Genomic DNA, 26,700 nt, shown 5'->3' with positions numbered 1-26,700 from the left:
GGGATGTGTTTTAAGGAACGTGTCGTTAGGTGATTTCTGTGTTGTGTGAACATTATAGAGGGTACTTACGCAAACCTAGATGGAATCACCTACCACACATGTAGGCTATATCGTATAGCCTGTAGTTCCTAGGCTACAAACCTGTACAGCATGTTACTGTACTGAATACTGCAGGCAATTGTAACACAGTGACATTTGGGCATCTAAAATACCTAAACATAGAAAAGGTGCAGTAAAACTACAGTATTAAAATCTTATGGGACCACTGTTGTATACACAGTCCATCATTGATCAAGATATCATTATGCAGCACACATCTGACCTGCATTTGACCCTATTTGCACACGAATCCTCTCTGTGCACCTTCACCTTTTTCACTCCACAATCTCGTGAGGTTACCACTAACTACCCTCTACCCCAATCCAACTACCAATTCTTAGTGTGCGTCTTACTCAACCTCTCTGAAACGCTGACAGCTAGACAGCTTTTATGAGATATTTTTCTTCTCTCTCATTCCAACAAACAAGCTCTCCTGCTGTTTTTGTAGCTAACAATAGGCTCCTCCTTGGTCTTGCTCCTTCTTGGTCTCCTTTGCTGAATCCTCTGCATCTTCCCTACCTCTATTTACCAAGTTGCTGAGGTCAAAACCTCAGAGGCAACTGAATTTTGCACTCTTATGCAATACAGCTAATCCATCATCTCATCCTACCAGCATTACCTCCAAAATGTAGCCAGAATCCAACTGATTCTCTCCAACTCTACTACTTTAACTGCCTCACTCCTATTGCCTGTCACCTGGAGTATCATATTAGCCTGGTACCAGCTATCCTATTTCCATTATTGCAACCTGAAAATTTTCTACCTAGTAGCCAAATTTATCTAGAATAAATTCAGGCATGATACACTCCTCAAGTAGTTCCAACATCTTCTCATCACACTCTGAATAAAATCCAAAGCCTTCTCCATGGCCTATAAGCCTCCTCCATGTGCTGACCCTTTAAAATAACTTCCCGACTATCTCCATTCAACTAAGCAGGTTCCAGTCACATGGGCATCCCTTCTATTCATTAAATAGACTAAGGATGCTTGGCCTTGGAACCTGCCATTTCCTCTGCCCGGGGATACTCTTCTAGAAATCCACATATACATGCACTCTTTTTGTTCTGGTCTCTGTTTAAATGTCACTTCTTCAGAAAGTCTCTTGTTGATCACCTTATCAAAAACAGGATGCCCTGTCACTGTTCTGCTTTACTTTCCTTTACAGCACTTGCCGCCATATTGTATTATTTATTCATTTGTCTGTCTCTCCACTGGAACATAAGTTCCAGGACAAGCACTTTTCCGTATTCTGAAATAGTACTAGAAATAAGGTACGCAATCAATTAATATTTGTTGAATTTATGAATGGATGATTTATTTGACGTTGGAGGGAGATCTAAAAACAGAAACTTGCCCAACAAACCCAAGTGTGATAAACTAAGTCAAAGTCAGTTTAAATGTAAGAAGACATTTGAAATGGAATCGTGAAAGACTGAAATACAAATTTTTACTTATGTTATTAAAGATATTTATATGAAAAATAAGAAGTACTACTTGGCGGAAACAGAAAACACAGTGATAAATAAGTATTCAAAATGCCAGCCCCGTAGACAGTTTGAGTTTTCTGTGCCTCAATTGCTTTATATGTGAAATGGGAATAACAATACTATCTATCTATCACACTGAGATGTCGGGTAAATTAAATTACACAATATATGTAGAAAAGACATTTCCTTGCTCACGGCAATAGTACAATGTGTGTTAACATTATTATTTTTTTTAATAAAATGATAAATATACAGACAAGAGATGGGAAAAGACAGTAAAAGAAACTAAGCACAAAACTCTGGGTAAACATCAAATCGTGAAAATAGGAATAAACATAAACACACTTGCAAAAAGGAAGGACAATGCCCTTCAGAGGACAAACTGACATCATTTACCTCCTCAGACAGATTTCAAATTGGAAAGCCTACCTCTACCAAATGGAGGCCTAATCTCTACTGAACAGCCCTGTTGTCAACTTGTTAAACGAGGGGGAAAGATTCCATTTTAGATGAAGCTATTGATAGGAAAAAAAAAAAAATCAGTGTTTTTAGTAAACTCTTGAAGCACAATGTACTTACATGGTTTCTAATACTCATTATGAATGATGTTCGAGCTTTAAAAACTCTACTAAGGAAATATGCTGGTGAAAAAATTTTTAATCCTATGTAATTTCTACAAAACTAAACATTTTTTATATTATGGTCTGTTCTTAAGAAACAACGAGTTTAACTACTGCATTTAGCAGATAAGGAAACAGAAGCCTGAGGAAGACGAATGCATTGCCCAGGTCACACACCTAATTAGTGGTTAGACTGACTTTTCTCATTCTTGCTTATATATTTTATCTTTCTTTCATTATTTAAATGATGTTTGCTAGAAAAAATAGGTATGGAATGTTTCCACAGCCCGATCACAGTTATTATCACATTTTTTTAAAAAAAGAGAAAACTCCAGAAAATCAGGAACGAATTTTTTTTTTTCTTCCAACTGCTGTTCACAGTAAGGACTCAATAAATGTGCATTGAATAAATTACATTGTAAAGTTGGATTTTCTAGTCTCATCTTTCAATGACTAACATCTAGTGTGGTATCTGATATACAACTGATACAAATATATAATTATTGAAAGTATAAATGCAAGAATGGTTGAATGGCTCTACCATTTTGGCATAGTTAACAAACTCAGTTGAGCTCAAATATGCAAACTGGAAACAATTTTTAAAATCTAGTGATCCACCTCCTCTGCTCATTTTGAAAGTGGGTTAGACTTAGTGACTTACTCCTAAAGAACGGAGTAGGGAAGGGGAAAAAAATTGTAACTCTATGGTGAAGGAACTTGGCAAATATCACCTTTACCAAATGATCAGGTTAACATCACCAGGGATGTCATGTGGATATTGGATAAGTCTAGACATGATGGGACAAAAAGCCTACTTCACTTCTACAGTATTCTTTCCAAAAACCCATCAATCCAGTCTAATTATGAGGAAAACAACAGACAAAGCCAGATTGGAAGATATTCTACAGAAGGTAGTATTCCCCCAAGACCATCAAGGTGAAAGAAGGAAAGAAAGAGAGAGAGAGCAAGCTGAGAAATTGTTACAGATCAGAAGAGACTAGGGAGCTATGACAACTCAATGCAATATGGTATCCTGGATTTGATCCTGGGATAGAAATCCCAAAAGTTTAGTTAACAGTAATGTAGCAGTATCGGTTTCCTTGACAAATGCACCACGGTAATGTAAAGTGTTTAACAATGAGAAAAACTGGGGGAGGAATGTACAGGAATGCCCTGTATTACCTTTATAACTTATTCATAAATCTAAAATTATTCCAAAATAAAAATTTGTTTCAAAAAATTCAGTGGTGGATAACAGATGGCACACTTCAGAGAATGTATTAGGACTTGCAGAAGGAAATCTGCAGGTAAACTTTCAGATCATCCTATATGGGCATTCAGTATTTACATGCTTCATAGATTTAAGTATCGTGTCATTACAGCAGATGTTTATACGAGTAGACACAATAAAAGTAAATTGAATGATTTAGTTACACTTTCTCCCCATAATCTTTCTGTGATATTTACTAGTATTTTCAATTCTATTTTTGAAAGTAAGAAAGTGGGTTGGGGGAGCTGGTGTGTGCAGTTTGAAGGGAGCTGCCTCAAGCCAGGAAGAGCTCAGCATAGAGGAAGTCAGCCTCTATGACCTCCGTTGAGTCTGGCTTTATGGACCTGCAGACTGATGCGCACTGTGACAGCAGGGCCTCTCCAACAACAACCTCCACAGGCATCACAGCTACCATTTTTGGAGAGCACGGTAATGTGCCAGACTTCACACCATGGGTTCCATATACAGCATTACATTTAACCCTCAGCACTGAATGGGGTTATAATTATCTTTTCATTTTACAGATGAAAGATCTGATCATCAGAGAAATTAAATGACTTTGTCAAGGTTGCAACTGAGATTCAAACACCAAAATTTCTGACTTTTCTACTAAATCACCAAACAAGGAAATTCCATTAGGGCAAATGCTTAACTAAATACCTAGTTAGGGTACAATCCTAGTATCATTAATGTTAACCAATTTATTGATATATTATGCATTATATGTTATAAACATCCAGATAATACTGAATTATACTGAGATCATGTATGTGAAAGCATTGTCAAACACTATATTTGATATACAAAATGTTAATTCCCTATCCTTACAAACTACATCTGTTTTCAATTGGCTCCAAGCTCTTCTTTACTGCTTGTGTTTTAGTATCATGGCAATTTAAAAGTGCAGAATAAACTGGTGCCCAGAGTGAAGTTTAACCAGTCTGCATGGGAATAGAGTTAAATTTGGGGGAATATCAAGTTATCTCAGATTTTTAAAAAATGTATCATATGTCAATGATTCTATTCTGGGGTTAGAAATATAATAGATTTTTAAAAACAGGTTATCCTTTGCCTAGATTATATTATTATAAGCTTTATTAAGGACACACTTGCCACTTGTATACTTCTTTTTCTTTTTCTTTTTCTTTTTTTTTTTTTTTTTTTGAGACGGAGTCTCGGTCTGTCACCTAGGCTGGAGTGCAGTGGCACGATCTCAGCTCACTGCAAGCTCTGCCCCCCGGGTTCACGCCATTCTCCTGCCTCTGAGAGTAGCTGGGACTACAGGCGCCCGCCACCACGCCCAACTAATTTTTTGTATTTTCAGTAGAGACAGGGTTTCACCGTGTTAGCCAGGATGGTCTCAATCTTCTGACATTGCGATCCGCCCGCCTCAGCCTCCCAAAGTGCTGGGATTACAGGTGCGAGCCACTGCACCCGGCCCCACTTTGTATACTTCTGTTTATGAGAGTGATTTTCTGATATCATTATTACAGATTTGTTTTAATTTTTTTAATATGGCCACTTTCTCTTTATGCTCTACTTCTTAAGTTGAATAGACTGTCCCCTCTTGCAAACCACAACTATTATCTGAGGGTTGGTAAATTCTATGCAGTGAGGAAGACTTTTAGTGTCTTACATAAGTCTGAAATTTATCAGCAAGAGCTGAGGGAAAGATTGACAAGGACTAAATTTTTCCAGGATATTATTTTAGAAGGATTGACCCCCAGTGAGATGGGGCTAAATGGAAGAGGAATGGGAAATATCTGAAAGAGTATAGTCATCTTTCTCTGTGCTAAAATAAGCAAAGCAATTTAAAGGGCTGCCATCCAATATTATCAGGGAGCCCTGCATTACGGACAGAAGATGGGCTTTGTTACACGACAAACATGCAAGCTTATTATCTAATGTGAACAATGAGCAAGATTCTGCTAAACATGATGGAGAAGAACCACATTTTGCCTGAAAATATCACTTGGTACACCACCAAGAAACGGAACTAACTTCAAACGCAGTGCCACACTACTGCTCTAGCTCAGACTTTGATGACAATAAATGAATGACCTAAGAGGACTCACTCTCTTTGTTCTGGGATGCAGGTCTGAGTACATTCCTAGAGTCCCTTTTATCTAGATGTGTTGTGCAAATTTCACTTAATTAATGCTTCTGAAATAACATTTATTTTGGCATGCACCTCATAGATGGACTTAAACTTGTTTTTCTCTTTATACTCAGTTTGAGCCCTGTCAGCCTTCCCATGAATCTGTATTCTGTTTCAAGCTGGAACCAGGCTAAAGAGCAAAGGTGAGTAGGAGTGAATCCAGAACCTCAAAGGATAAACTTTCCTGAAAAACCACAGGTTAGAAGCACCATCACCACATATTAAAAGTAGAATCACTGCCGGGCGCTGTGGCTCATGCCTGTAATCCCAGCGCTTTAGGAGCCCAAGAAGGGCAGATCACGAGGTCAGGAGATTGAGACCATCCTGACTAACATGGTGAAACACATCTCTACAAAAAATACATAAAAATTAGCCAGGCATGGTGGTGGGTGCCTGTAGTCCCAGCAACCTGGGAGGCTGAGGCAGGAGAATGGTGTGAACCCAGGAGGCGGAGCTTACAGTGAGCTGAGATTGCACCACTGCACTCCAGCCTGGGCGACAGAGCAAGACTCCGTCTCAAAAAACAAAACAAAAAAAAAGTACAGTGACTGAGTTGGTCACTTTTACTTCTAATCCTTTTATTGATTTCTTCAAATCCAAATCATTGGAATGAGTTTTTAAATCTTCAGAATAACTCCTTTATCCCCGTTTTGAGGTTTCTTTGTTCTTTGGGGTCCCAAAGACACTGTTGAATTTATTTGGCTTACCTTTATGCCATCACTTCCCCCCATTTGACTTAAGAAGTTTCTTCACGTAGAGATTTTATCACATATGCTGAGTAAAGCACTTGCCAGAAAATGTCATCTTCTTGGAAAAACTCAAACCACAATTACCTCCAGCAATGGTGGACAGATAATGCCACAGAAAAGATAAAACAGATAATTGAAAGCTACAGATAAGCTTCAAATCTCATTTCACCTGAAAATTTCAAATATGTTCCCACTCCAAACTGAATTTCTTCAGAGTTGACGGTAAGTTGCAAAATATTACTTGAGATCTGTTATCTTCTTTTAAGAACTGTTAGCTATTTGTTTGGAAGCTTAAAACAAGAAAGAACATAAAACACTGTTCTTTATGATTAGTAACCTTTAGACGTCAATTTAACTTACATTGTAGCTACACTTCCCATCACAAAAATATATGTCCATCACTTTATGGATCAAATTAGATTATATGCTAGTCTGTCACTTATATGCTCATTTATATTAGAAAATGTAATATGTTGTTTACAGAAGGAAGAAATCGAGAGGTTTGGGGAATTGCTCCTCCTCCAGCTCAGACTTTCTTATCAAAGGAAATGAGTGTAAAGTATGGAAGTGAGAAGGCTGGGGAGAAGCCAAAAGGTATTGATGTCCAAGGAAAACAATGTAAAGGGTTAAGGAAGCTGAAGCAGCTGAGAGAATTAAGAAAGAAAATTCACAGCAAATTCTCTAGTAGATTCAGTGATTAGGCTACCAGGGATATGGCTCCTCACCTCATGCCAACTTCAGATTGTAGAACCCCTGTACCCAACCCTGGGATTATTCTTGGACCTCAGAATTTCCATCCACTAAAGCTTACTTTAGATCAGTCTCAGAAACCAGAGCTCAGAAAAGACCATCCCAGGAAGGCTTTCCTACTATTAGTCCTGCCAGTTTTAACTATTTTCAACTTTTACACAGGTAGCGAGGTCTATACCTAGAGACCATTTGGGGACTGGGTTCATAAGTCTCTGGTTCTACATAAAAGTCATTTATTTATATCAGCATCATTAGCTATTCCCTTGGACACCAGTTTGCCTTATCTTCTTTGACTTTATTGCAGTTGACTATTGGCCCCCACACTTAGGAAGGAGCCAAGAACCCTAATATCTAACACTCTCATGGTCTTAACTTCTTCTGGCTTATTTTAACCAATTACCTCATAAATTATTATACAGACAGAGATTTAAAGCAGTGATCAGAATGTACTAGAAAGTAAAAAGTGTCCAAAACATACCGATTGACTAGTGAGATGAACTAACAATTAGCTATGTATTCAAAGCAGCATACAGAAAATACATACAATGAGAAGCAATTCATATGTTGACTCAAGTGTAGGTTTCAAAAATAATGGCACCTCATCATCAATGAATCACTTTATCATCACAATGTTCCTGTGGGCCCTTCTCTGACTTTATATAATAGCATAATATCTAGAAGTGCTGAATGTGCCTCTTTGCCACACCTATGTGACGAATGAGGGCAGTGTTTGCTAACGCAGGCTCCAAGAAGAGATTTGTGTTGTCTCAAGAGTTTTCTGGATGGTGCTATACCATTGGTATCACCAACTTTTTGCTTTCCTCATTTTAGGCAAATCTGAGACTAAAGTGGTGAATAAGCCAAGAGTTCCTGACTTGGCATCCACAGCAGAATTTTATTCAGCTGCTTTCCTCTTCCAGTTCCTTTTTCTGTAGCCCATACATTATCACTTGGAGCTCACATGTTACTACGTTTCGCTTCACTTCTCTAACCATGATTTTCAGGCACAAGGATAAATGAATCTACCCATCAAACCAAGGAGGATCAAGAAGCTGAAGAGAGGCTGATCACAAGAAATCAATCCAACTTACAAGCTTCCCGGAGTTTCTCCTTGTCATAGTGGAATCCTTCATAGTCTTGCAAACTGATTTTGTTCACCCGGATCCTCAGACGATCTGGGACAGACTGGGGACTGCAAAACAAGAACCGAGTGATCAGATACAAATGAGAGAGTGGAATTGGTAGCCATGCACCTGAAGGACTAAGGACAATCTTATCTCTTCATGTTTAGAAGTAAGAGTTCACATTTAAACTGGAAAGGTGGGTTCCTTATCAGAATTGAACAGTGATCTGGAGAACATTTCTCCAGAAATCAAAAGTTGCTGGAATTTAGGTAAGAATATGGAAATATGCAGAAAGAGCCTTTGGAGACCACTTTTGTATCGTATTTTCTGTTGAGGTTTTAAAACATTTAATAAGATCATGTGCTTGTTACATAATAAATTAGATTCAGCGAACTGAAATAGTGGGAGGTGGACTGGAGCTTTAAGAACCACAGACAGATATGCACATCACAGTAAGACATGGTCAGGGGCAGCCTGACCCTCAGAGAGATGGAAAAACTATCTTTAAAAAGCAGACTAAGAGTCCAGAAGCCACAGGGCTGAGACTGAAGTAGCTCCACACAGCTCAATAGCCTCTGACAGCACCTCTCAGTCAAAGCGTAATACAATAAACACTGCTTGTGATGGTGGCTCTGAGCATTCCAAAATGAAGAAAAATGTTTAAATATATATAGTGTTCTTTCTTTAGGAAGATAATGAAATGTGTAACTCATTTTGAAAGAATTCAATGAATACTGACTCCAGACACATATTAAGCAATAAAATGGTGCAGTACCAAACTTTCTGAACATCTATTCACTCCCTAAATGTCTATAACTCGACTCCTTGATTTTCTTAAGCAATATTTTGAAAGTGGTCTAATCTTGGGCATTAGTTGAGTGAAATAATCTGGTTTCCATCACCACCACAATGGATCAATACATTTCTTCAATATATTAATATAACACAACACCTACTTGTCTTTGAATACTACCTTATACTGGGATTTCATTGGTTGAGAGAATTTTCTCAGACAGAGGCTTCTCTTTTTTTATATATTAAATGGTGATAAAAGTCACCACTGACTAAAGTCATTGACTAAAGTAGAAAGAATGGCATTATTCTTTAATTTTTCCTGTAAAGGAGGAAAAGGAAGGAAAGAAGGAAACAGAGAAATAAAAAAGAGAGAGAAAGAGGGAGGGAGAGAGGAAGGGAGAGAATGAGGGAGGGAAGGAAGGAAAACAGGAAAGTTAAGAATAGATGAAAGGAGGGAGTACTGTGTCTACAATATTAGGACACCCCTCTCTACTTCACTTCAAACACACACACACAGAAACACAGACACACACTCATTTAATTTCAGTAAAACTCTGGAAGAGGGAGTAAAAAAATCTCATTCTCTTGTCTAAAGCCTCATTTTAGTGCAAAGTATAGTAACTCCCTCCATATGGAATCCTACTTTACTCACCCAAAATAACACATACATAGCAAACTATAGATACATATGTGCACACTCACACATGGTACATTCTCTCTCTCTCACACACACACACACAGTGAGACAGAGATTTAAACTGTGGCTATTTAAAAGTGTAGATATACGTGCACAAATTCTAAAGAGAGATGGTAGACAGGTAAAAATGTCTCAGGTTCACTGGCTTAAAAAAGTCAGTATAAAACTACAGAGATGGATATTTCTGGGGGAAATTTGAAAACACAGATTCAACAGCTATATTGATCCATCACTCAAAGTGTGTTTGTTGAGTATTTACTTTATATTACCATCGTGCTGGACATCAAAAAGGTATTGATGAATAAAGCCGAAGCATTTAAGTTGTGATGGGAGATATAGCTTGACAGTATATTTGTAGATACAGACCTTCAGTTAGCAGAACAGACCTTGAATATAATGAAAACTCACAACATCTTACAGGTAGGGAAAGTGAGGTTCAGAAAGATGAAGTGATTTTAAGGACACATAGCTGCTAAGCAGCAGTGCTAAATGCAAAGCCTTGGACCCTTCACTCACCAGTTTCATGTTCTTTCTCTGCTCCTCTGAGGAGTTCAGACTCTCTTGTCAATGAATAAATACCAATAATCCCATGGATTTGACAGCAAAGCTATAAAGTCTGGATTAGCGGAGTCTGATGATCTCTGTGTGCTGCTCAGATTTCTTTCTTTACCAATAAACAATCATCAGGCGGGGTGGTTAAGTAAACCAGAGAACACTGGGCAGAGAGTACAAATGAATGTGTAGGTCTTTATTCATTTAGAGGGAAGTACGGCTACAACATGCTGTGAAGTGAGAAAAAGTCATGAATAATTATATATGGCATAAGCTCCTTCATATCAATTGTGGACTTTAGGAGTTTGTATATGCAAGAGAAGTGCATGGACACATGTCCAACGAGCTGTTGCAAGTTGCTATCTCTGTGTGGTGAAGCCTGGGCATTATTTTATATCAAGTATAATTTTTAAGGAACTAATATCATTTTAAAGGCATGTCCATATGTAAACAAACAATAATGCAGGACAAGAATAAAAATAACGCCTATAGCAAAGAGTGTTAGGAATTAGATGCAAGTAGAGAGGAAAATATTTATGCAATTAACACCACACAGTGTTCACATTAGATTTTTATCACCAAAAGTGTCTAATAATCCCTTTATTTCCAAGTTCACTCAACTGATCTGCAAAGATTGTAACTAGAAAATATTTTCCTGCACATATAGCAGATAAGAGGGAAGCTGGAACCATAGAATGTAGTGGCCTATCAGACCCCAAAAGGAGAAGTTGAGTGGGGACAGATGTTGAATGAACTCTATCTAAGCAATTTTTTGAGATAACAGTAAATCTAATGGCAGTGGGCTTCAGTCTTCTCTACTGAGCTGGAGGTATCAGGACTAAGACCTCACTTGAGCAGTACTTGCAAATGGGAAACGAGATTTGGAGAATGACTGCTAACCAGTTCCTGGACCCTGCTTCCTAGAGCTCCCCGATTTGGGGCTTACCAGTGTGTATCACCTTTCTCAAAACCCATAAAGTGGCTGCTCTCTGTCCACATGCATCTACCTCCCAGGTTTTCATCTATGCCCTCTGATTCCAACCCATGCACTGTTGTCTCCTGAACCTCTGGCCGCCCACTACTCTATCCTAACTTCCAGGGGGCACACCATGGCATAAAACAGACACTATTATTTGAATCAAACATTATAGATCCTAAATGAATTCACATATGTTCTCAGTTCATCTCCAGAATGATCAGCTAAGCAAGACAGAAGAAAACAGAGACTCTCTCACCACCGCTTAACACTTTCTCCCATCTACCTTCCTACACATTCGCTCCCTTGCTCTCAGCTCCCATCCTTCCCCAACAACTTGCAACACTTCCCACTTTCCCACTAGCAGCAGCTTACTTAAACCCAGTCTTCTGGGCAGGGTATCTGTTTTCTTTTTTAATCTCCTATTAAAAGATGTCCCAGTTGAGACTCATCAGCAAATTTTAGGGCATTAGACCCTAGGGTCAATAATGGAAAACCTTGAATCATTTGCAACCGTGGTGTAAACAGCAGGTATGGGAGGCAACACAGCAAACTGGTGAGGAGCTCAGGCTCCAAGTCAGATTGCCTAGATTTCAAGTAAAATTCTCCCAGTTCCTAGTTAATCAGGAAACTCTGAGCTTCAGTTTCCTCCTATGTAAAGGGGAGATGATAACAGTATCCACCTCATAGGCATATAAAGAGAATTAAATGAGCTGATACATGTGATATGCTTAGAAAAATGCCTGGCACATTGTCAGTGCTCAATAGATTTTAGCTATTATCATCATAATAATTACTCTGAAAATTGTTCTCCTAGATAAGGTTCTACCTAATAATCAACAGCATTTGCTGCTTCTGCCAGATACTGGAAGATGTTTAGAGCACATAAAGGAACCTCCCTAAACATATCTGACAAGGTGCTGGGCTTCCTCTGGGGGGAGATTGTCTAGCTTGGCTGGGGGCATGACATTTTACACTTCTGGGTACTCTCCCACCTAGTATTTTTAAAGGCCAACTACAAACATGAAAACAGACAGCTAGAACATGGGGGAGTGGAGGGAAGTGCATAGAGATTAAATGAAAGCCAAGTCATTCACTTTCGTACCTTTATGTCAAAATATATTAGTGTCCCATTAATGGCTGACTGAAGGCAGAGGATGACAAAGCTGTTCTTTGGAGTCTGTGGAATAGCACTGCCATTAGTTTGCTAAAATTAAATTTTGTCTGGGAAGTTAGTAGAGCACAGAAGAGACAAACAACCTGGGTAAAAATAAATTTGCCTTCCTGCCAACATCTGCCACAAGCTACTGCCATACTGATTAGGCTCTGGATCAGGGGTTCTAAACCTGGCTTCCATGGAACATCTCAAACTCCCTAGAAGAGATTGAGCAGTCTGTGAATTCCCTTTCATATTGGGATAATGGCCTAAACCTGTCGCCTTCTCACTAAGGCAACAGGTTGAGGTCACTACCCCAATTCTCTGCAACACTGTGATTGAGATCCTTATGCAGAGTGGAAGTTCATGACTCTGGACTTAATTCCCAAATGTCTCCCATGAGCACTTTCTCAAGAACCATAATAAGAGTACTTGTTGAATCACTTGGGTGGGTTTCCAATAACCTCCATGCCACAGCTTTCCTTATCCATGTTATACACACCTTTTACCCTGAGATTTTGGAAGGGAGGTGGACTGACTTTCCATCAACACAACTCCCTGAACACTCACTGCTATTCAGTTTACACCTAAATTGTGCTATTCTCTGCTCTCCTGTAGATGTTGCCATAGCTTCTTTCTCAACTGTTCCCATGGAGAATTTCAATCCATCAGAGTCATATTCCTCCCTAGTGCCCTCAAATGTCTTCCTCCTTTTGATCAATTTCTTTAGTACACACTATTCCTCTCAGACTGATAAGAGATGCCTCTCATTCAATCTCTGACCCAGGCCTAATCTCTTTATGGATAAAGTGGATGGGCTGAGTGTTTTGGTTCTCCAGGGTCACTTTCAAACCACGAACTCCATTAACTCATTCTGTCACTGGAAACATGAAGTATATAGGAGTGATATCCTTTAATATTAAGACATGATAGCAAGTGGATGAAGCAAGATGTATGGTCAAAAAACTCAGTTCCAATCTAAATGGTCAGAACGCTAAAGTTACCTTCCTTAAACCATTTTGTGATCTGAAAATGGGACTGATAATAGGAATGTAGTGAGCACTAAATGAGACATATATAAGGCAGTTAGCACCTTCCTGGCAAATAATAAGTGGTCAAAAACAACAATAGTTTTTGTTACTATTATTATCACCCTAGCACTTCTGCAATTTCCGCAAGCCTTATATTTTTTATTCAGTCCTAGATAATAACATCATAGCTGAAGCCAGAGTTGCAGCTCTAATTAGCACTTAATAGACAGCAAACCTTAGCAGAATGAGCATCTGTCAACATCAGTAGGGATACAAGATTCAGTGGAATGTAGCTATCCACAGTCTTTTGGATAATAATGCAAGTAGGGATGGTGAATGTTTGCAAGATTTTTTTACTTTTTAAAGATATTATGAAATAAATATTAACTCATGTTGAGACAAGATTCTTAAAGTTACATAATCATTCTATATTTTGTACCTTATAAATATCCTGTTTTCATTAACATGTCTTAGATAGTTCATTGTAAGGCTTGCCCCTTGTAACACTCACTATGTAGAAACATTGATTTTTATAAATAATTGTAATTTCACCAGGCATTTGCTACTCATATAGAGTTGCTTTTCTTTCATGAGACAGAAAAGCATAACTCTGCCTTTCACCCTTTAGCCCCGATTTAATAGTAATAATGAATTGCCTTAACTTCTTTCAAGCAATTCTACCTGATCATAATCTAAATATAATGAAGTATGTTTCTAACTAATCTAATAGAATTCATTTGAACTGGCTCTTGTTTTATAGTTTTATTAAAATATGAATTTATAGTATGAATTCACAGCGTGAAAGGCTATGAATTCACACTATGAATCTCTTCCTCCTCTTGGCATCTCCAGCACCTAGAACAATGCCTAGTCCACATTGCTTACAATAAATGTTTTTGAACAAATGAGTAAATGAATGCAAGGAAATCAAATTCCTCTGCCACCAGACATGGTTCTGATGCTATAGCACAGCTTGGCATTGGAGCATTTCTGAGCTGCTTTCTAGCAGTTTCTCCCTTTGTGAAAAAGGCATGACTCTGATTTGGTGGTCCATTTCTGTCCTTTGATCTCTGGATCAGGAAATAAATTCATGTTGAATTATGCACCCACTTTTTATCTCTAGTAGAATCTACACAAATAAAAAGACAGAAGAACCTACCAAAGGTAGATGTCCCCATCAAAAAAGTAAGTAAACCATTTCAGAACTACCCGTTCTTCAATTAAATAATGGTGAACCACAAACATCTATCATCACATTCTTCTATCACCTATCAAGTTGGGCCTTATTTTTTTATTTTAAATTTTTCTGGGTACATAGTAGGTGAATATATTTATGAGGTAGATGAGATGTTTTGATACAGGCAAGAAATGCATAATAATCACATCATGGAGAATGAGTTATCCATCCCCTCAAGCATTTATCCTTTGTGTTATAAACAATCCAATTACACTTTTTAGTTATTTCAAATCGTACAATTAAGTTATTGACTACAGCCACCCTGTTGTGCTATCAAATAGTAGATCCTATTCATTGTTTCTATTTTTTTTTTTTTTTTGTACCCATGAAGCATCTCCATCTCCGCCCTCAACTCTTCCCAGCCTCTGGCAACCACCCCTCTATACTCTTATGTCCATAAACTTATGTCCATAAGTTTAATTGTTTTGATTTTTAGATCCCACAAATAGGTAACATGCAACGCTTGTCTTTTTGTGCCTAGCTGATTTCACTTAACATAATGATCTCCAGTTCTATCTGTGTTGTTGCAAATGACAGGATTTCATTCTTTTTATCACCAAATAGTATTCCATTGTGCATCTGTAGTACATTTCCTTTATCCATTCATCTGTTGATGGACACTTAGCTTGCTTGCAAATCTTAGTGATTGCAAACAGTGCTGCAACAAACATGAGTGTGCAGATATCTCTTCAATATACTGACTTTAATATATTGATTTCCTTTCTTTTGGGTATATACCCAGCAGTGGGATTGCTGGAATATATGGTAGCTTTATTTTTGGTTTTTTGAAGAACCTCTAAACTGGTCTCTATAGTGGTTGTACTAACTTACATTCCTACCAACAGTGTAAGAGGGTCCCCTTTTCTCCACGTCCTTGAAGCTGAGCCTTATTTAAATATTATTTTTACTCAGTGGCTTCCTTTGGCAACTTGCTGCTAAAATGCTGAAACATATCCCGGTACATTTTTGAAGTATCACTGACAAGAACCTTTCCAAAAATGTATCCAAGAAGTCCTCTTTACATTGAACAATAAAACTAAATTGAATCAAGGCTTCTGAACAGAGATTTAAAATGAATTTCTGACACCTGCCAAGTTCAGACAGAATCTTAATAATTCAGTTGTCCTCTGCCTGGAGTAGGAAACAATGCCTCAGAAATCTGAAATAAATTGTACAGAAGTTTTTGATTCTTAAACCAAGCATAAACCAAAATCACATTAGCAGCAATCAGTCATGCGCTCCCACTGCCCAACATGTTTTCCTGGAAAAAGTACCTTCAGAGGTTATTAATTCTTTCTTGATGGAAGTTGAGTAAGTTCTCAGTCTCTAAGACATCCATTTGTGAGGAGGTAATAGGATATGTTACAGCTTACAAATTCTTTGAGGCAGCTATTCTTCCAGTCCTTCTTATAAGATCATGGAAGTATTATAGAGTCAAAAGCAATCTTCAGTCTCATCTAATTCAATATTTGCTATTCCATCTGATTCTACACAACCCTAAGACTGCATCTTCAAATGGCTATTCTAAGTCTCTGCTTGATCCTCATCCAGCAGTAAGATGCTAATGGAAGTGGCTTAGTCTTTGTTCAGGCTAACTTAAGCATTTGCAAATTCTTCCTACAGTCTAAATCTTCCTCTCCATAGTCTGTGTTTATTAGCCCATCTACCACTATTTTTAGGGAATTGGCTTTTAAGTTACAAAAATAATCAGTCACACAGACTAATGTCAAAAGAGTGCAAATGTTAACCACCAAAGCCAGACGCATATCAAAGAAATATTTGCTGCCTTGATGGTTAAAATATTGCAAACAGACTATGAGCATCAAATGTCAATAAATTTTTATGACATTGGCTGAAACAGAAATTATTTTTTAAATTTTTTGGAGATCTTCAAAGTCACATTGTAATTAAAATTTTAAAGCATCCATGGAAATTTGTAATAAATTTCTATGCTTGGGGGGGCTTGAATGATGAGAAATTACTTAATGGGTAAAACATATGCTATTTTGGTGATAGATACCCTAAAAGGCCTGATTCACCACTATGTAATCTACGCATGCAACAAAATTACACTTGTACTCCACAGACTTACAAAACTTTATAAAATGAAAAAAAAAATAAAAACTATGCTTTTGAGGATAGATTTTTCATGTGTGATTAGGTCAGAATCATTGGCCAGAATGGGGACCACTCAAAAGAATTTTGCTCAAAGGAAAAACTCACTCCCATAACTAAATTACCACATGGTTATTCTACAGTGTGTTTTCTGTTCAGTGTTGTGCTCATGGTATTTAAAGGGAAGCAAAGTTGGAGACGAAGCAAGCAGTGGCTTCCCTCAGTGGCACTGCAGGGCAGGTTAACAAGCATAGAGTTTCACCATTTTTGTTTTAGAGGAAAATAAACAGACTAACAACCTTGAATGATATTTCAAATTCTTCTGACCACCTGTTTCCTTTTGTGGCAGTGAACGTCATCACTGTTGTTACTGGCTTGTTAATCCAATTCTGGAATTTTATGTGGAGCCATCCCTACATATATGTGTTATGACTTCTTCCTCTTGTCGCCCACCCAGGCTGGAGTGCAATGGCACAATCTCGGCTCACTGCAACCTCCGCCTCCTGGGTTCAAGCGATTCTCCTGCCTCAGCCTCCTGAGTAGCTGGGACTACATAAGTGTGCCACTACACCCAGTTAATTTTGTATTTTTAGTAGAGATGGGGTTTCACCATGTTGGTCAGGCTGGTCTCAAACTCCTGACCTCCTCGGGTGATCCACCCACCTCAGCCTCCCAAAGTGCTGGGATTACAGGTGTGAGCCACTGTACCCGGCCACGTTATAACTTTTTATTACCAGAGTCACAGATTTATTTTTTAAGCCACTGAACAATTCATTGCCCCAGAATCTCAAAGTTCCCTCTGCATAAGACTATACAATATTGTTACTTTCTCCTTTTCCTTTACTCATGCATATTAAATTCACCTGACTTTCCTTTTCAGTAGCATTCCCCACTGTGGTTAACTCCCTGCTTCCTGAAGCTCTTTACTTTTGGAATTCAGTTCAAAACTCTCTTCTGGTTTCGCAACTAAGTTTCCAGAAGCTCCTTCTTTTTGCTGCAATTTATCCTCCTCTAAATCTTTCGAATACATACGTTTCTTTGCTTCTTCCACTAAAACCCCTTTAGACCAAGCTACTATCATCTTGCACCTAGACTAATTGGCCCCCTGCATCCAAAAATTTCTTCACACTGCACACTGTTTAAAACATAAATGTAATCATGATACGATGATTTTACTCTCCCCAGTAAATCATGAACACTTCAAGGACAGGATGCCCAACTATATTCATCTTTAAATCTCCCACAACGTATGTTTATTATGAGGCTTTCAATATGTGTTGAATTACTGATCCTCATATGGACTTCCTAAATTTGCAATAAGAAAAATTCTTTTTCCTGACAACTGACTACATTCTTCATCACACCTAATCATGTGTGATTAGGCCAGAATCATTGGCCACAATGGGGACCACTCAAAAGAATTTGATTCAAAGGAAAAACCCACTCCCATAACTAAAACCAACAAACAAGAAATAATATCACTGATTATGCATTACAGTCTTGCTGTACCACCTTCCGGTATCAAGTTGAGCCTCTGGCTTGCCCCTGCTTAATACAAAAGAGAAGAATTTCTACTCATTATCAGATATTATTGCAAATTTAAGTCTCATGAAGATGGCGTCTTCTGCCCTGATATTTGATGAACTGGCAATTAGAGATGACAACCTTAAAAAAAGTCTTTTAAGGTAAGAGTTCTAGACTTTAAGTTCCCACACACACTCTTTTTACATTCTTTCATGCTTAAGGAATGTAAAAGATGGACAAATATCCTAATAAAAGACAAACGAGAAGTAAGTACCACAGGAAATAGAAACAAATGGAAATTAGACATACAGATAACATGCATTCTCATAGGAGAATTCTGCAAATTCCAACTGTTGAGATGAAGAAAAATCAAGAACAGTTGGAATGGGAACAAGTAAAAACTCAAGCTGTCTTCTTTCATCACATCAGGCCAAAATCATTTCCACTTTAAGAAGTAAATCCATGTAATGAAGGTTTCCTGGTTATTAAAAATGATTAAAGATTCTATCACAAAACACTAACATGAGTTACTTTTAATACCATAGCCTGCAATCAGTGGTACCAGATGGAATTCTCACAGCATGGAGAATTCTTTTACTGCCGATTGGAGGGAGGATTATTCATCACTACACTTAGCGGAACAAGGAGCAGTTGGGCTTGAACCAATGAGACATAAGAGGACAATGTTACTCCTAAGCCATCAAAATGGATTTAGATCTCATGTGCTCAGGAAGACAGATATTTTCTGCTTCAGCTTTCAGTTTCTACAAATCAAAGGGATCTCTGAAACTTAATTGTTATTTAAAATGCTAAAAATCTTCCCCGGGATTTGCAATCACAAACTGTTATATTTTCCTGTTCTTATTTGCAACCGATTCACTTTCATTGCTAGAATACGGTGTGGATGAGGTGTTATGATTTGTGTATTTTTAAAATGTCATTTTACAGAAGAAAACACTTGTGGTCTTGCATACCTACCATGAAGAACACCGAAACTAGGCTGCTAACTACTGGTATAGTCGCTAACCTTCTAGTAACTCTAAGCACTTTAATGAATTAAGTGGTGGTATTTGAGTGTCTGATGTGTAACTTTAAAACAGTATTTTAACCAAAATAGACTATGCATAATCTTTAAATATTGAATACATTTCATCTACAAACCAATAGAAAAAAATCAAAGATTCTGAATTTTTATAAATAAAAATATCCAAAAAAAAGTAGTCAAAATTCATGAAGCAATGAAGCAAAAATAGATATTGCTATCTTAAAATAGGGAAATCATATAACCCAATTATGTATAGAAAGAATGGTATGTATGAGCTACAGGACACATTACTACTGAAAAGCTACTCTGCAGATTGTGTGGTAGTAGATCTGCATTTCCAGGAAACAGGCTCAGTCAAGGGAAGACACCATGTTTTGTTTTTATAAGGGAAATAAAAAGTAAGGATTGGTCTGACAATAAGCAGCATTGCATAAAAGGCATTTTCTTAAATGGTTTTAGCCTTTCCCATAAAACATTTCATGAATGAATGTATATACTTTCCTAAAATCTGAGTAGCAGAGAAAAAATCATTGCAGAATTGTTGTGTTTATTTTTCATCATTAGTAGGTAATTAACATTTTACCTGGTCAGGTTGACAATTGCTTGCCAAGGTCCTGAATCCTCAGTGGGGAGCTACATTTGGCTCTGGAGAGAGACATAGATGGCCCCATAATTCTATTCATCAATCTACAGCTGTGATGTGTTCCCACTAGACCAAATTTTCTTGTCAGAAATCCAAGAAGGAAGAATTGAGAGTCCTCTAAACCTGACCCTCCCTCCTTTCCCATTTGACCCGTTTAGCCAATTGGGAGGAAACCTTTCATTACCCTTCTCTAATTCCGGATCCAATGACTAAGGGATTTTATAAACTACTCTTATTTTTTGGAAACATTTGTCTTGTCTTCGTAAAAATGACAGAATAAAGACATTTCTAGAACAGAACTTACAACAATGACACAATAATTATATCAATATAACAACTCTTCATCAGCAAAAATAACTTTGACAAAATTTGATAGTAAGGTTGAGAAAAAGAGTTCTCCAAAATACACTTTTATGGGTGGACTGATGGGTCAGTTGGGGCCAGGTGCAGTGGCACCTGTAATTTCAGTATTTTGGGGAGGATCACTTGAACTCAGGAGTTTGAGGCTAGCTTGAAAACATAGTGAGATTGTCTCTAAATACTTTTTTTAAATAAATAAACAGGCATGGTGGCATGCACCTGTTGTCCCAGCTCCTCAGGAGGCTGAGGCGGGAGGATCGCTTGAGCCCAGGAGTTCAAGGTTGCAGTCAACTATAATAGTGCCACTACACCTCAGCCTAGACACAGAGTGAGACCCTCTCTCAGAAAAAAATAATGAAAGTAAATAAATAAAATAAATTACTTGGATGAAGGAGAAATAAACACAAAATAACTAGTTAGATATTTCGATGCCACAAATATTAAAAAGAAAACAATGAAAAAGAAAAAACAATGGTTTTATTGATAATATCATGATAGAATGTGAAAATAATTTGGAGTGCCTTTGCTTGTTCCGTTTCTTTCTCTCCTTTCACTTACCATATTAAAATAAACCAAGTCTCTATTAAAGGCAGCAAACCAATGTATTTATAAGACAAGACCCTTTACTCAAGAAAACATACTTGTTTTACTTTTCCTGGACAACAAAATAACATCAAGTCAAATGACACAATCACATCCCAATTAGAGGACATAAACCACCTTTCTTAAGAGCAGTAAGGTCTAAGTGATTACTTTTTCAAATAAATACAACTATAGGTCTTTATAATATATTATAAGGCTGAAAAGCTTTGGCCTTTTTGTTCCATTTGTAATTCTTCCAATGGTACTTTCATTTTATTTATCTTTTTTTCTTAATTTTTAAAATGGCCCAAGATGAAAAGTGTTTTTATTTCAGTCAAATACCTGGGCTATAACTATGGAACTTCGTGAATCATTTATAGAATTTCATTTTCTGACACAAAATGTGATGAGTTCTAGGGATTAATTAAATGTAGCATCAACAAATACTTTCTTTTTATGCTTTTTAAAATGTACTTTCTTTTCATTTCATGTAAGTGTTTCAGGGTGTTATGACAGACCAGCAAAACTCAATCAAATTGATATAATTAAATTGAAGCCTTCCTACAAATGAAATGCACCTCGCACTCCATTGCCACTTCAGCAAAGTAATCCAAAATAAATACACTCTTGGAAAGCTCAAAACAAACATCTAGGTTTCTTTGTTGATATGTCAGAGGATAAATGTCAGTGGAGTAAAAATCGAAATGTCTCTTTTTCCTTCCTGAATGCAGCAAATCCATTAATATCATTGCAGTTATAATGGTCAATTTAAAAATATTTAGTTCTTTTGTTTTGCTTTGTTTTGTTTTCTGGGTGGGGAGTCCATTTTTAAACAAATATTTTACTCACAAAGACTAACAAAAGTATTCCTTTTCCTTCCCGTTTATAGTCTGTATGTATTTCTGTATATTTTTTAAATTATAATCATGCTTTAGGAATTCAGATTTGGACAAAAATTTAAAGTACATAGTGTTCAACCACCTTATTTTACAGAAAGTGAATTTGGGTCCAGAGATGTCAATAACCTTATTGTATCTATATAATTAATATGGAAAATCTGTTATAAATAACAGGGTAATGTTCTTCAGCTCTTCTTATACCCTTTAATAAAAAATATTTTAAATAAGTAAAATATTTATACAAACAATATACACAAATTTAGTCTTCAGAAGGTGACACAAAAGGAAATGTAACTAAAATTCAATCAAATTTATCCAATATGATGCTGTTATGTACTAAGTTATCTGTCCCCCAAATTGGTAAGTTGAAGTTCTAACCCCTAGCACTTCAGAATGTGACTGTATTTGGAAACAGGGTCTTTAAAGAAGTAATTAAGTTTAAATGAAGTTGTTAGAGTGGAACCTAATCCAACATGACTAGTGTCCTTTACACAAAGAGGGAATTTGGACAGACATATAAAGAGGGAAGATCATATGAAGACACGAGAAGACAGCATCTACGAGACAAGGAGACAGACTTCAGAAGAAACCAACCCTGCTGACACCTTCATTCAGACTTATAGCCTCCAGAATTGTAAGGAAATAAATTTCTGTTGTTTTAGCCACTCACTCTGTGGTACTTTGTTATGGCAATCCTAGCAAACTCATACAGATATCTACTAAAAAGTTGCACTAAAAGAACTAACTCGTTTTGTTCTAATCCTACAACCAGTGTTTATAAAAAGATAAATAATGGAAGAATGAGAGAAATCTAATTTTTAATTTTCAATAATTCCAAACTGGCCTGAGCATCTCTGCCAGTTTGCTATCCCTGCCCTGGCTCTTCAGACCTTAATTTTCACTTATCTATTAAAAACATAGAAAAAAATCTAAAAAACAAGTGTTGTATTTGTTGGACTATTTCTATTTTTGAAATTTATTTTTATTTTTTAAAAATTTCATAAATGTTTCCCCCTCCTTTTCCCTGCCAAACATACCTGGCACATGTACTATACCCAACCCTTCCTGTAAACTCTCGCCTTTACCCCCAAGTCTGAATTCTCTGCAAGAGCTCCCTTATTCCCTGCACACTCAAGCAACAAAACCTGCAGTAAATATCCGCTGCACTTCTGAAGTAACCTTTTACCATATGAAAAGTGCTGAGTGGTAAGACTATTTCTACACCTATGAGGACATGAATAATTCATTTCTAAAAATAAATTTGAAAGCAACAAGATAGAATGTTAAATGTGGAGGGGGCCCTAAGTGTATTGCGCCTTTACGTAAGTGGACTGATTGCCAAGCTCTGGGTTGACTGTTACTAATATAAGAACTCAGGAATAATTCCTCCACTGTGGATGTCAGCATGACGTTTCCTGATAAGCCTGTTTGTCAGTTCAAACACCACTCCTTACGATTCTAAAATACTTCAAATTATTTAGCGGTGCTATTTTTAACTGGAATTTGTCATTCTGAAATTTTATAACAACACTTGAACTATAAACCTAGGACACCAAAGATTCACACATTTGCAACACTCAGAATTGAATTATTATTATTCATACCAAGTTTCCTTTAAAAGTGTATATAATATGATTGGATTAAAATATATAAATAATATAGATAAATATACATACATACACACACACACACAAGAAATTGACCAGAAGTGATACTGACAGCAGAGGTCAATGCCTTAAAGGCTATGATGTCAACTTTATCAATTTACAGCACGCAATCATAAGCAAGTTTCCTACCATTTCTTGTTCTCTGTCTTCTCATGTAGGGAATGAGACTAGTAGCAATTGTGACCTTAGAAGTTAGTAGGGTGTTAAATTTGATCACAGAGCAAGGTGCTTAGGTACATATTACGTCTCTAGCTAAATGTAAAAATCCACTTTGGTTCTTGCTGACAGAAAAGTGAGACATGAATTATGCTTACCAAGGCAGAACAGCGCCTGGCCTCCCTGCCCAGTACTCAGAACAAAGGACAACCCCGTCTTGTCCCATAGCAAGTCTCATCCACTTCATGTTACAGGTTTTCTGGGGACAGATTTTCTTATGACCCTAAGGTCATGCTTTGAATTCTACCATAACAGAACTTCAAAGCTGACAGGAATTCCAAGAACCAACTGCAGTTTTTTTAATATCTGAAAAACTGAAATGCAAAAGGTTAATACGTGGCCTATGTTACACAGACAAATGCAGGGTTCCCCCAGATACTCAAATCAGAAGGATGTTACCATAAGGAAAGAGGGGTTGCAGAATAAGGAGGAAGACGCTCCGGCTACAGACCCATGGACTGCTTCCGCTACCCATTTTCTTTGTGTCACTAGACCCCTCAGAGTGCAATGGAAGACCAGGCAGAGTGAGGGAACTCATGGGAGAAATTCATTTAAAAATTTCAAAAAAAAATTTTTTAAGTTGCAGTCTGGGCTCTCATGGAAACTGAGAGATAAAGTGTGGAAACTGGCATGAGCTGAAGTCCAAGTAACCATTAATTTCCTTTCTTTGGAATTATCCATTGCAGATGTCTGTTTTATGGAACTAGTAGAGAAGAGTGGCATAACAAGAGGAAAGAAGGGATGACATGATGGTATGACTGAAAGTCAAGAAACTGCACAGTCTGAAGTGAAATTATTAGTAAGATTACCCAAGAAATTCAGGAGCCAAGGGAGAGAGAGGAAGGAAGAAGTGACGATGGGCAAAGTTTAGCATCTTCCTTTGCTCAGAAGTTTAGAGAGCAAATATCTTTGCTTTCCAGGTAGCCTGAGGCTAACTCTTACACTTCACTATCTGACCTTAAGATTCAGCAAATGGCATGCCTTTCAATTCTATGAATGTAGCAATTCTCTACTGTTCTTTCAAAAATATGAAGTGTTTTGCTTTTTCATCCCTTTTTAGAAATACTCCCATTCATGGAAATCCATCAGAAAATACAGAAATCAAAAAAAAAATTATCGATAATCCTACAATTCAGAGATAATCACCTAGGGATGCAATAATAACAACAAAGGCATGACCGACAAACCTAATCACACAAGTTGAAGTACTTAGGCTGCTTTGATACCCTCAAAATTGGTTTTTGGGTCCAGGAGCTATGACTCAAAAATTATAATCCATGAATCAGAATCTGGACAGATTTCTGCCCCAGACATGAAGCACATTTCTGGAGGCTCCACTGGCCCGTGAGTGCGATTCATTCTCAGACTCTCAGGAAGGTTGTGTATTAGCCACCAGCAGCTTAATTCATTGAGGCAAACCATATCTGATGGATCATCTCAGCTGCTTTAGAGGTAAGCCTTACAGTATACAAAGGCATGCATGTAAATTTCCACTTCCTTAAAGAGTTAAGGTGTGGCAGAGTTTATAAAGAGAGGAAAGGAAAGGAAAAAGGGTTCTGAATAACACAAATCAAGACTTATTTTCTAATTAAAGGGACACGACAAAGTAAACAGAATAAAGAGATCTTTCATAATATATTACACAAACTCAAGCAAATGTTAGACCAAAAGTTTTGATGTGACTAGTTGTAGAATAGAATTATAGAATTTTAGAAAGCTTTTCAAAGGATCTTCTAGTTTACTTCTCTGGCCAGAGGCATGCAAACATTTAGCCAACTATGGCTAATTTATGTTTTCTTCAGTTGTGAAGATCAAAGGTACTTTGCTCTGTGTTGGTAGTTTCATAACAATAAAATTCTTAAACTCAACCCAAAACAGAACCATAAAAATATTTTAATATATCAAAAATATTTCCCTTTCTTTTAATGTAACTCCCTTTCTTCCTTGAACAAAAATCAATTTACTTTCATCCTTACCAAGAAGTTTATCACAAGCAATTTTGGAATGCTGAGTCATATTCAGTGGTCAAATATGACAACTCATACTTGTTTTGTGGATCTGTTTCTAACTTTGCTTTTCCCAAGGTAATAAGCAGACCCACACAATTTAGCAGTGGGTTATATCCTGTTTATGTTTAAATTGTAACTGCTGTGCAAGATGGTATATTACACTTAACATATGTTAGTTGTAGTTCAAAATACACTGGTCTCTCTGCAGAGTTGTTTTGCTGAGTTTAGCTATGACACTAGCTGAGTCACTGCAGTGGGCAAGAAGGAATGCAGTCCGATAGTTCTCTGCTTCAAAAAGCAGGGAAGATCCTATCCTGGTGAATTGGGTCAGCACACAGCATTATTTCTTCCCCACTGAATGCAGCTATACATTGTGGACAGGATTCATAAAGCAGCTATTTGAGAACTTTGAAAAGTAAACGATAGCAGTAGACTGGTGAAGAACATCAGAATTTAAGATACTATCAAAGTGGTAGTAAACTCCCAAACCCCTCTCCCTCCAGTAAGTCCCAGCCTGGACTCCAGACAACATAAAGTCCAAAAGGGGACACCAGGAGCAGAGAGAAAGAGCTCTAGGAAAATGCTTGTGCTCCAGCTCTAAGAAAAGAAGGGACTCTGAATGCTGAAAGAAATGGAAGAGGATCTCCTTTTCCTTTTTCCCCCCTCCATTTTCTCCCACTACACCACTACTCAGGCCTTTTCACTATTTCTGGCAGCAGCAATGACAAAGCCTTCGGGCACCTAAACTTAGGAGGAAAGTGGGGCTTCCCCTCTAATCACAGGGGCTATGATGCCAAGAGAGTAGCATAAACTATCATTGCTTCTTTTTCTTTCTGTTATCATTGCTTAGCCCTGGACATGAACACAGTTGTAGGCAGTATGCAGCAAAGTAAGGTAACTAAAGCCTTAGCCTTTCTGGCACAAGGACCAAACAAAGGA

The 26,700-nt window shown here is 37.4% G+C and overlaps 1 protein-coding gene across 19 annotated transcripts in view; it reads right to left on the bottom strand.

The window, feature by feature from the left end:
* Positions 1-26,700, bottom strand: part of LOC105471320 (diacylglycerol kinase iota) — a 453,152-nt gene that overhangs the window by 117,815 nt on the left and 308,637 nt on the right. For all 19 annotated transcript variants that reach the window (XM_024789548.2, XM_024789549.2, XM_071094416.1 and 16 more), the window contains one exon: positions 8,225-8,325. In XM_024789548.2, coding sequence (XP_024645316.2) covers positions 8,225-8,325 — 101 coding nt within the window. The remainder of the gene's footprint in view (positions 1-8,224; positions 8,326-26,700) is intronic.

Source organism: Macaca nemestrina, chromosome 4 (genome assembly GCF_043159975.1).
Source record: "Macaca nemestrina isolate mMacNem1 chromosome 4, mMacNem.hap1, whole genome shotgun sequence".
Taxonomy (NCBI): Eukaryota; Metazoa; Chordata; class Mammalia; order Primates; family Cercopithecidae; genus Macaca; species Macaca nemestrina.
This window is presented reverse-complemented; position numbering and strand designations above follow the sequence as displayed.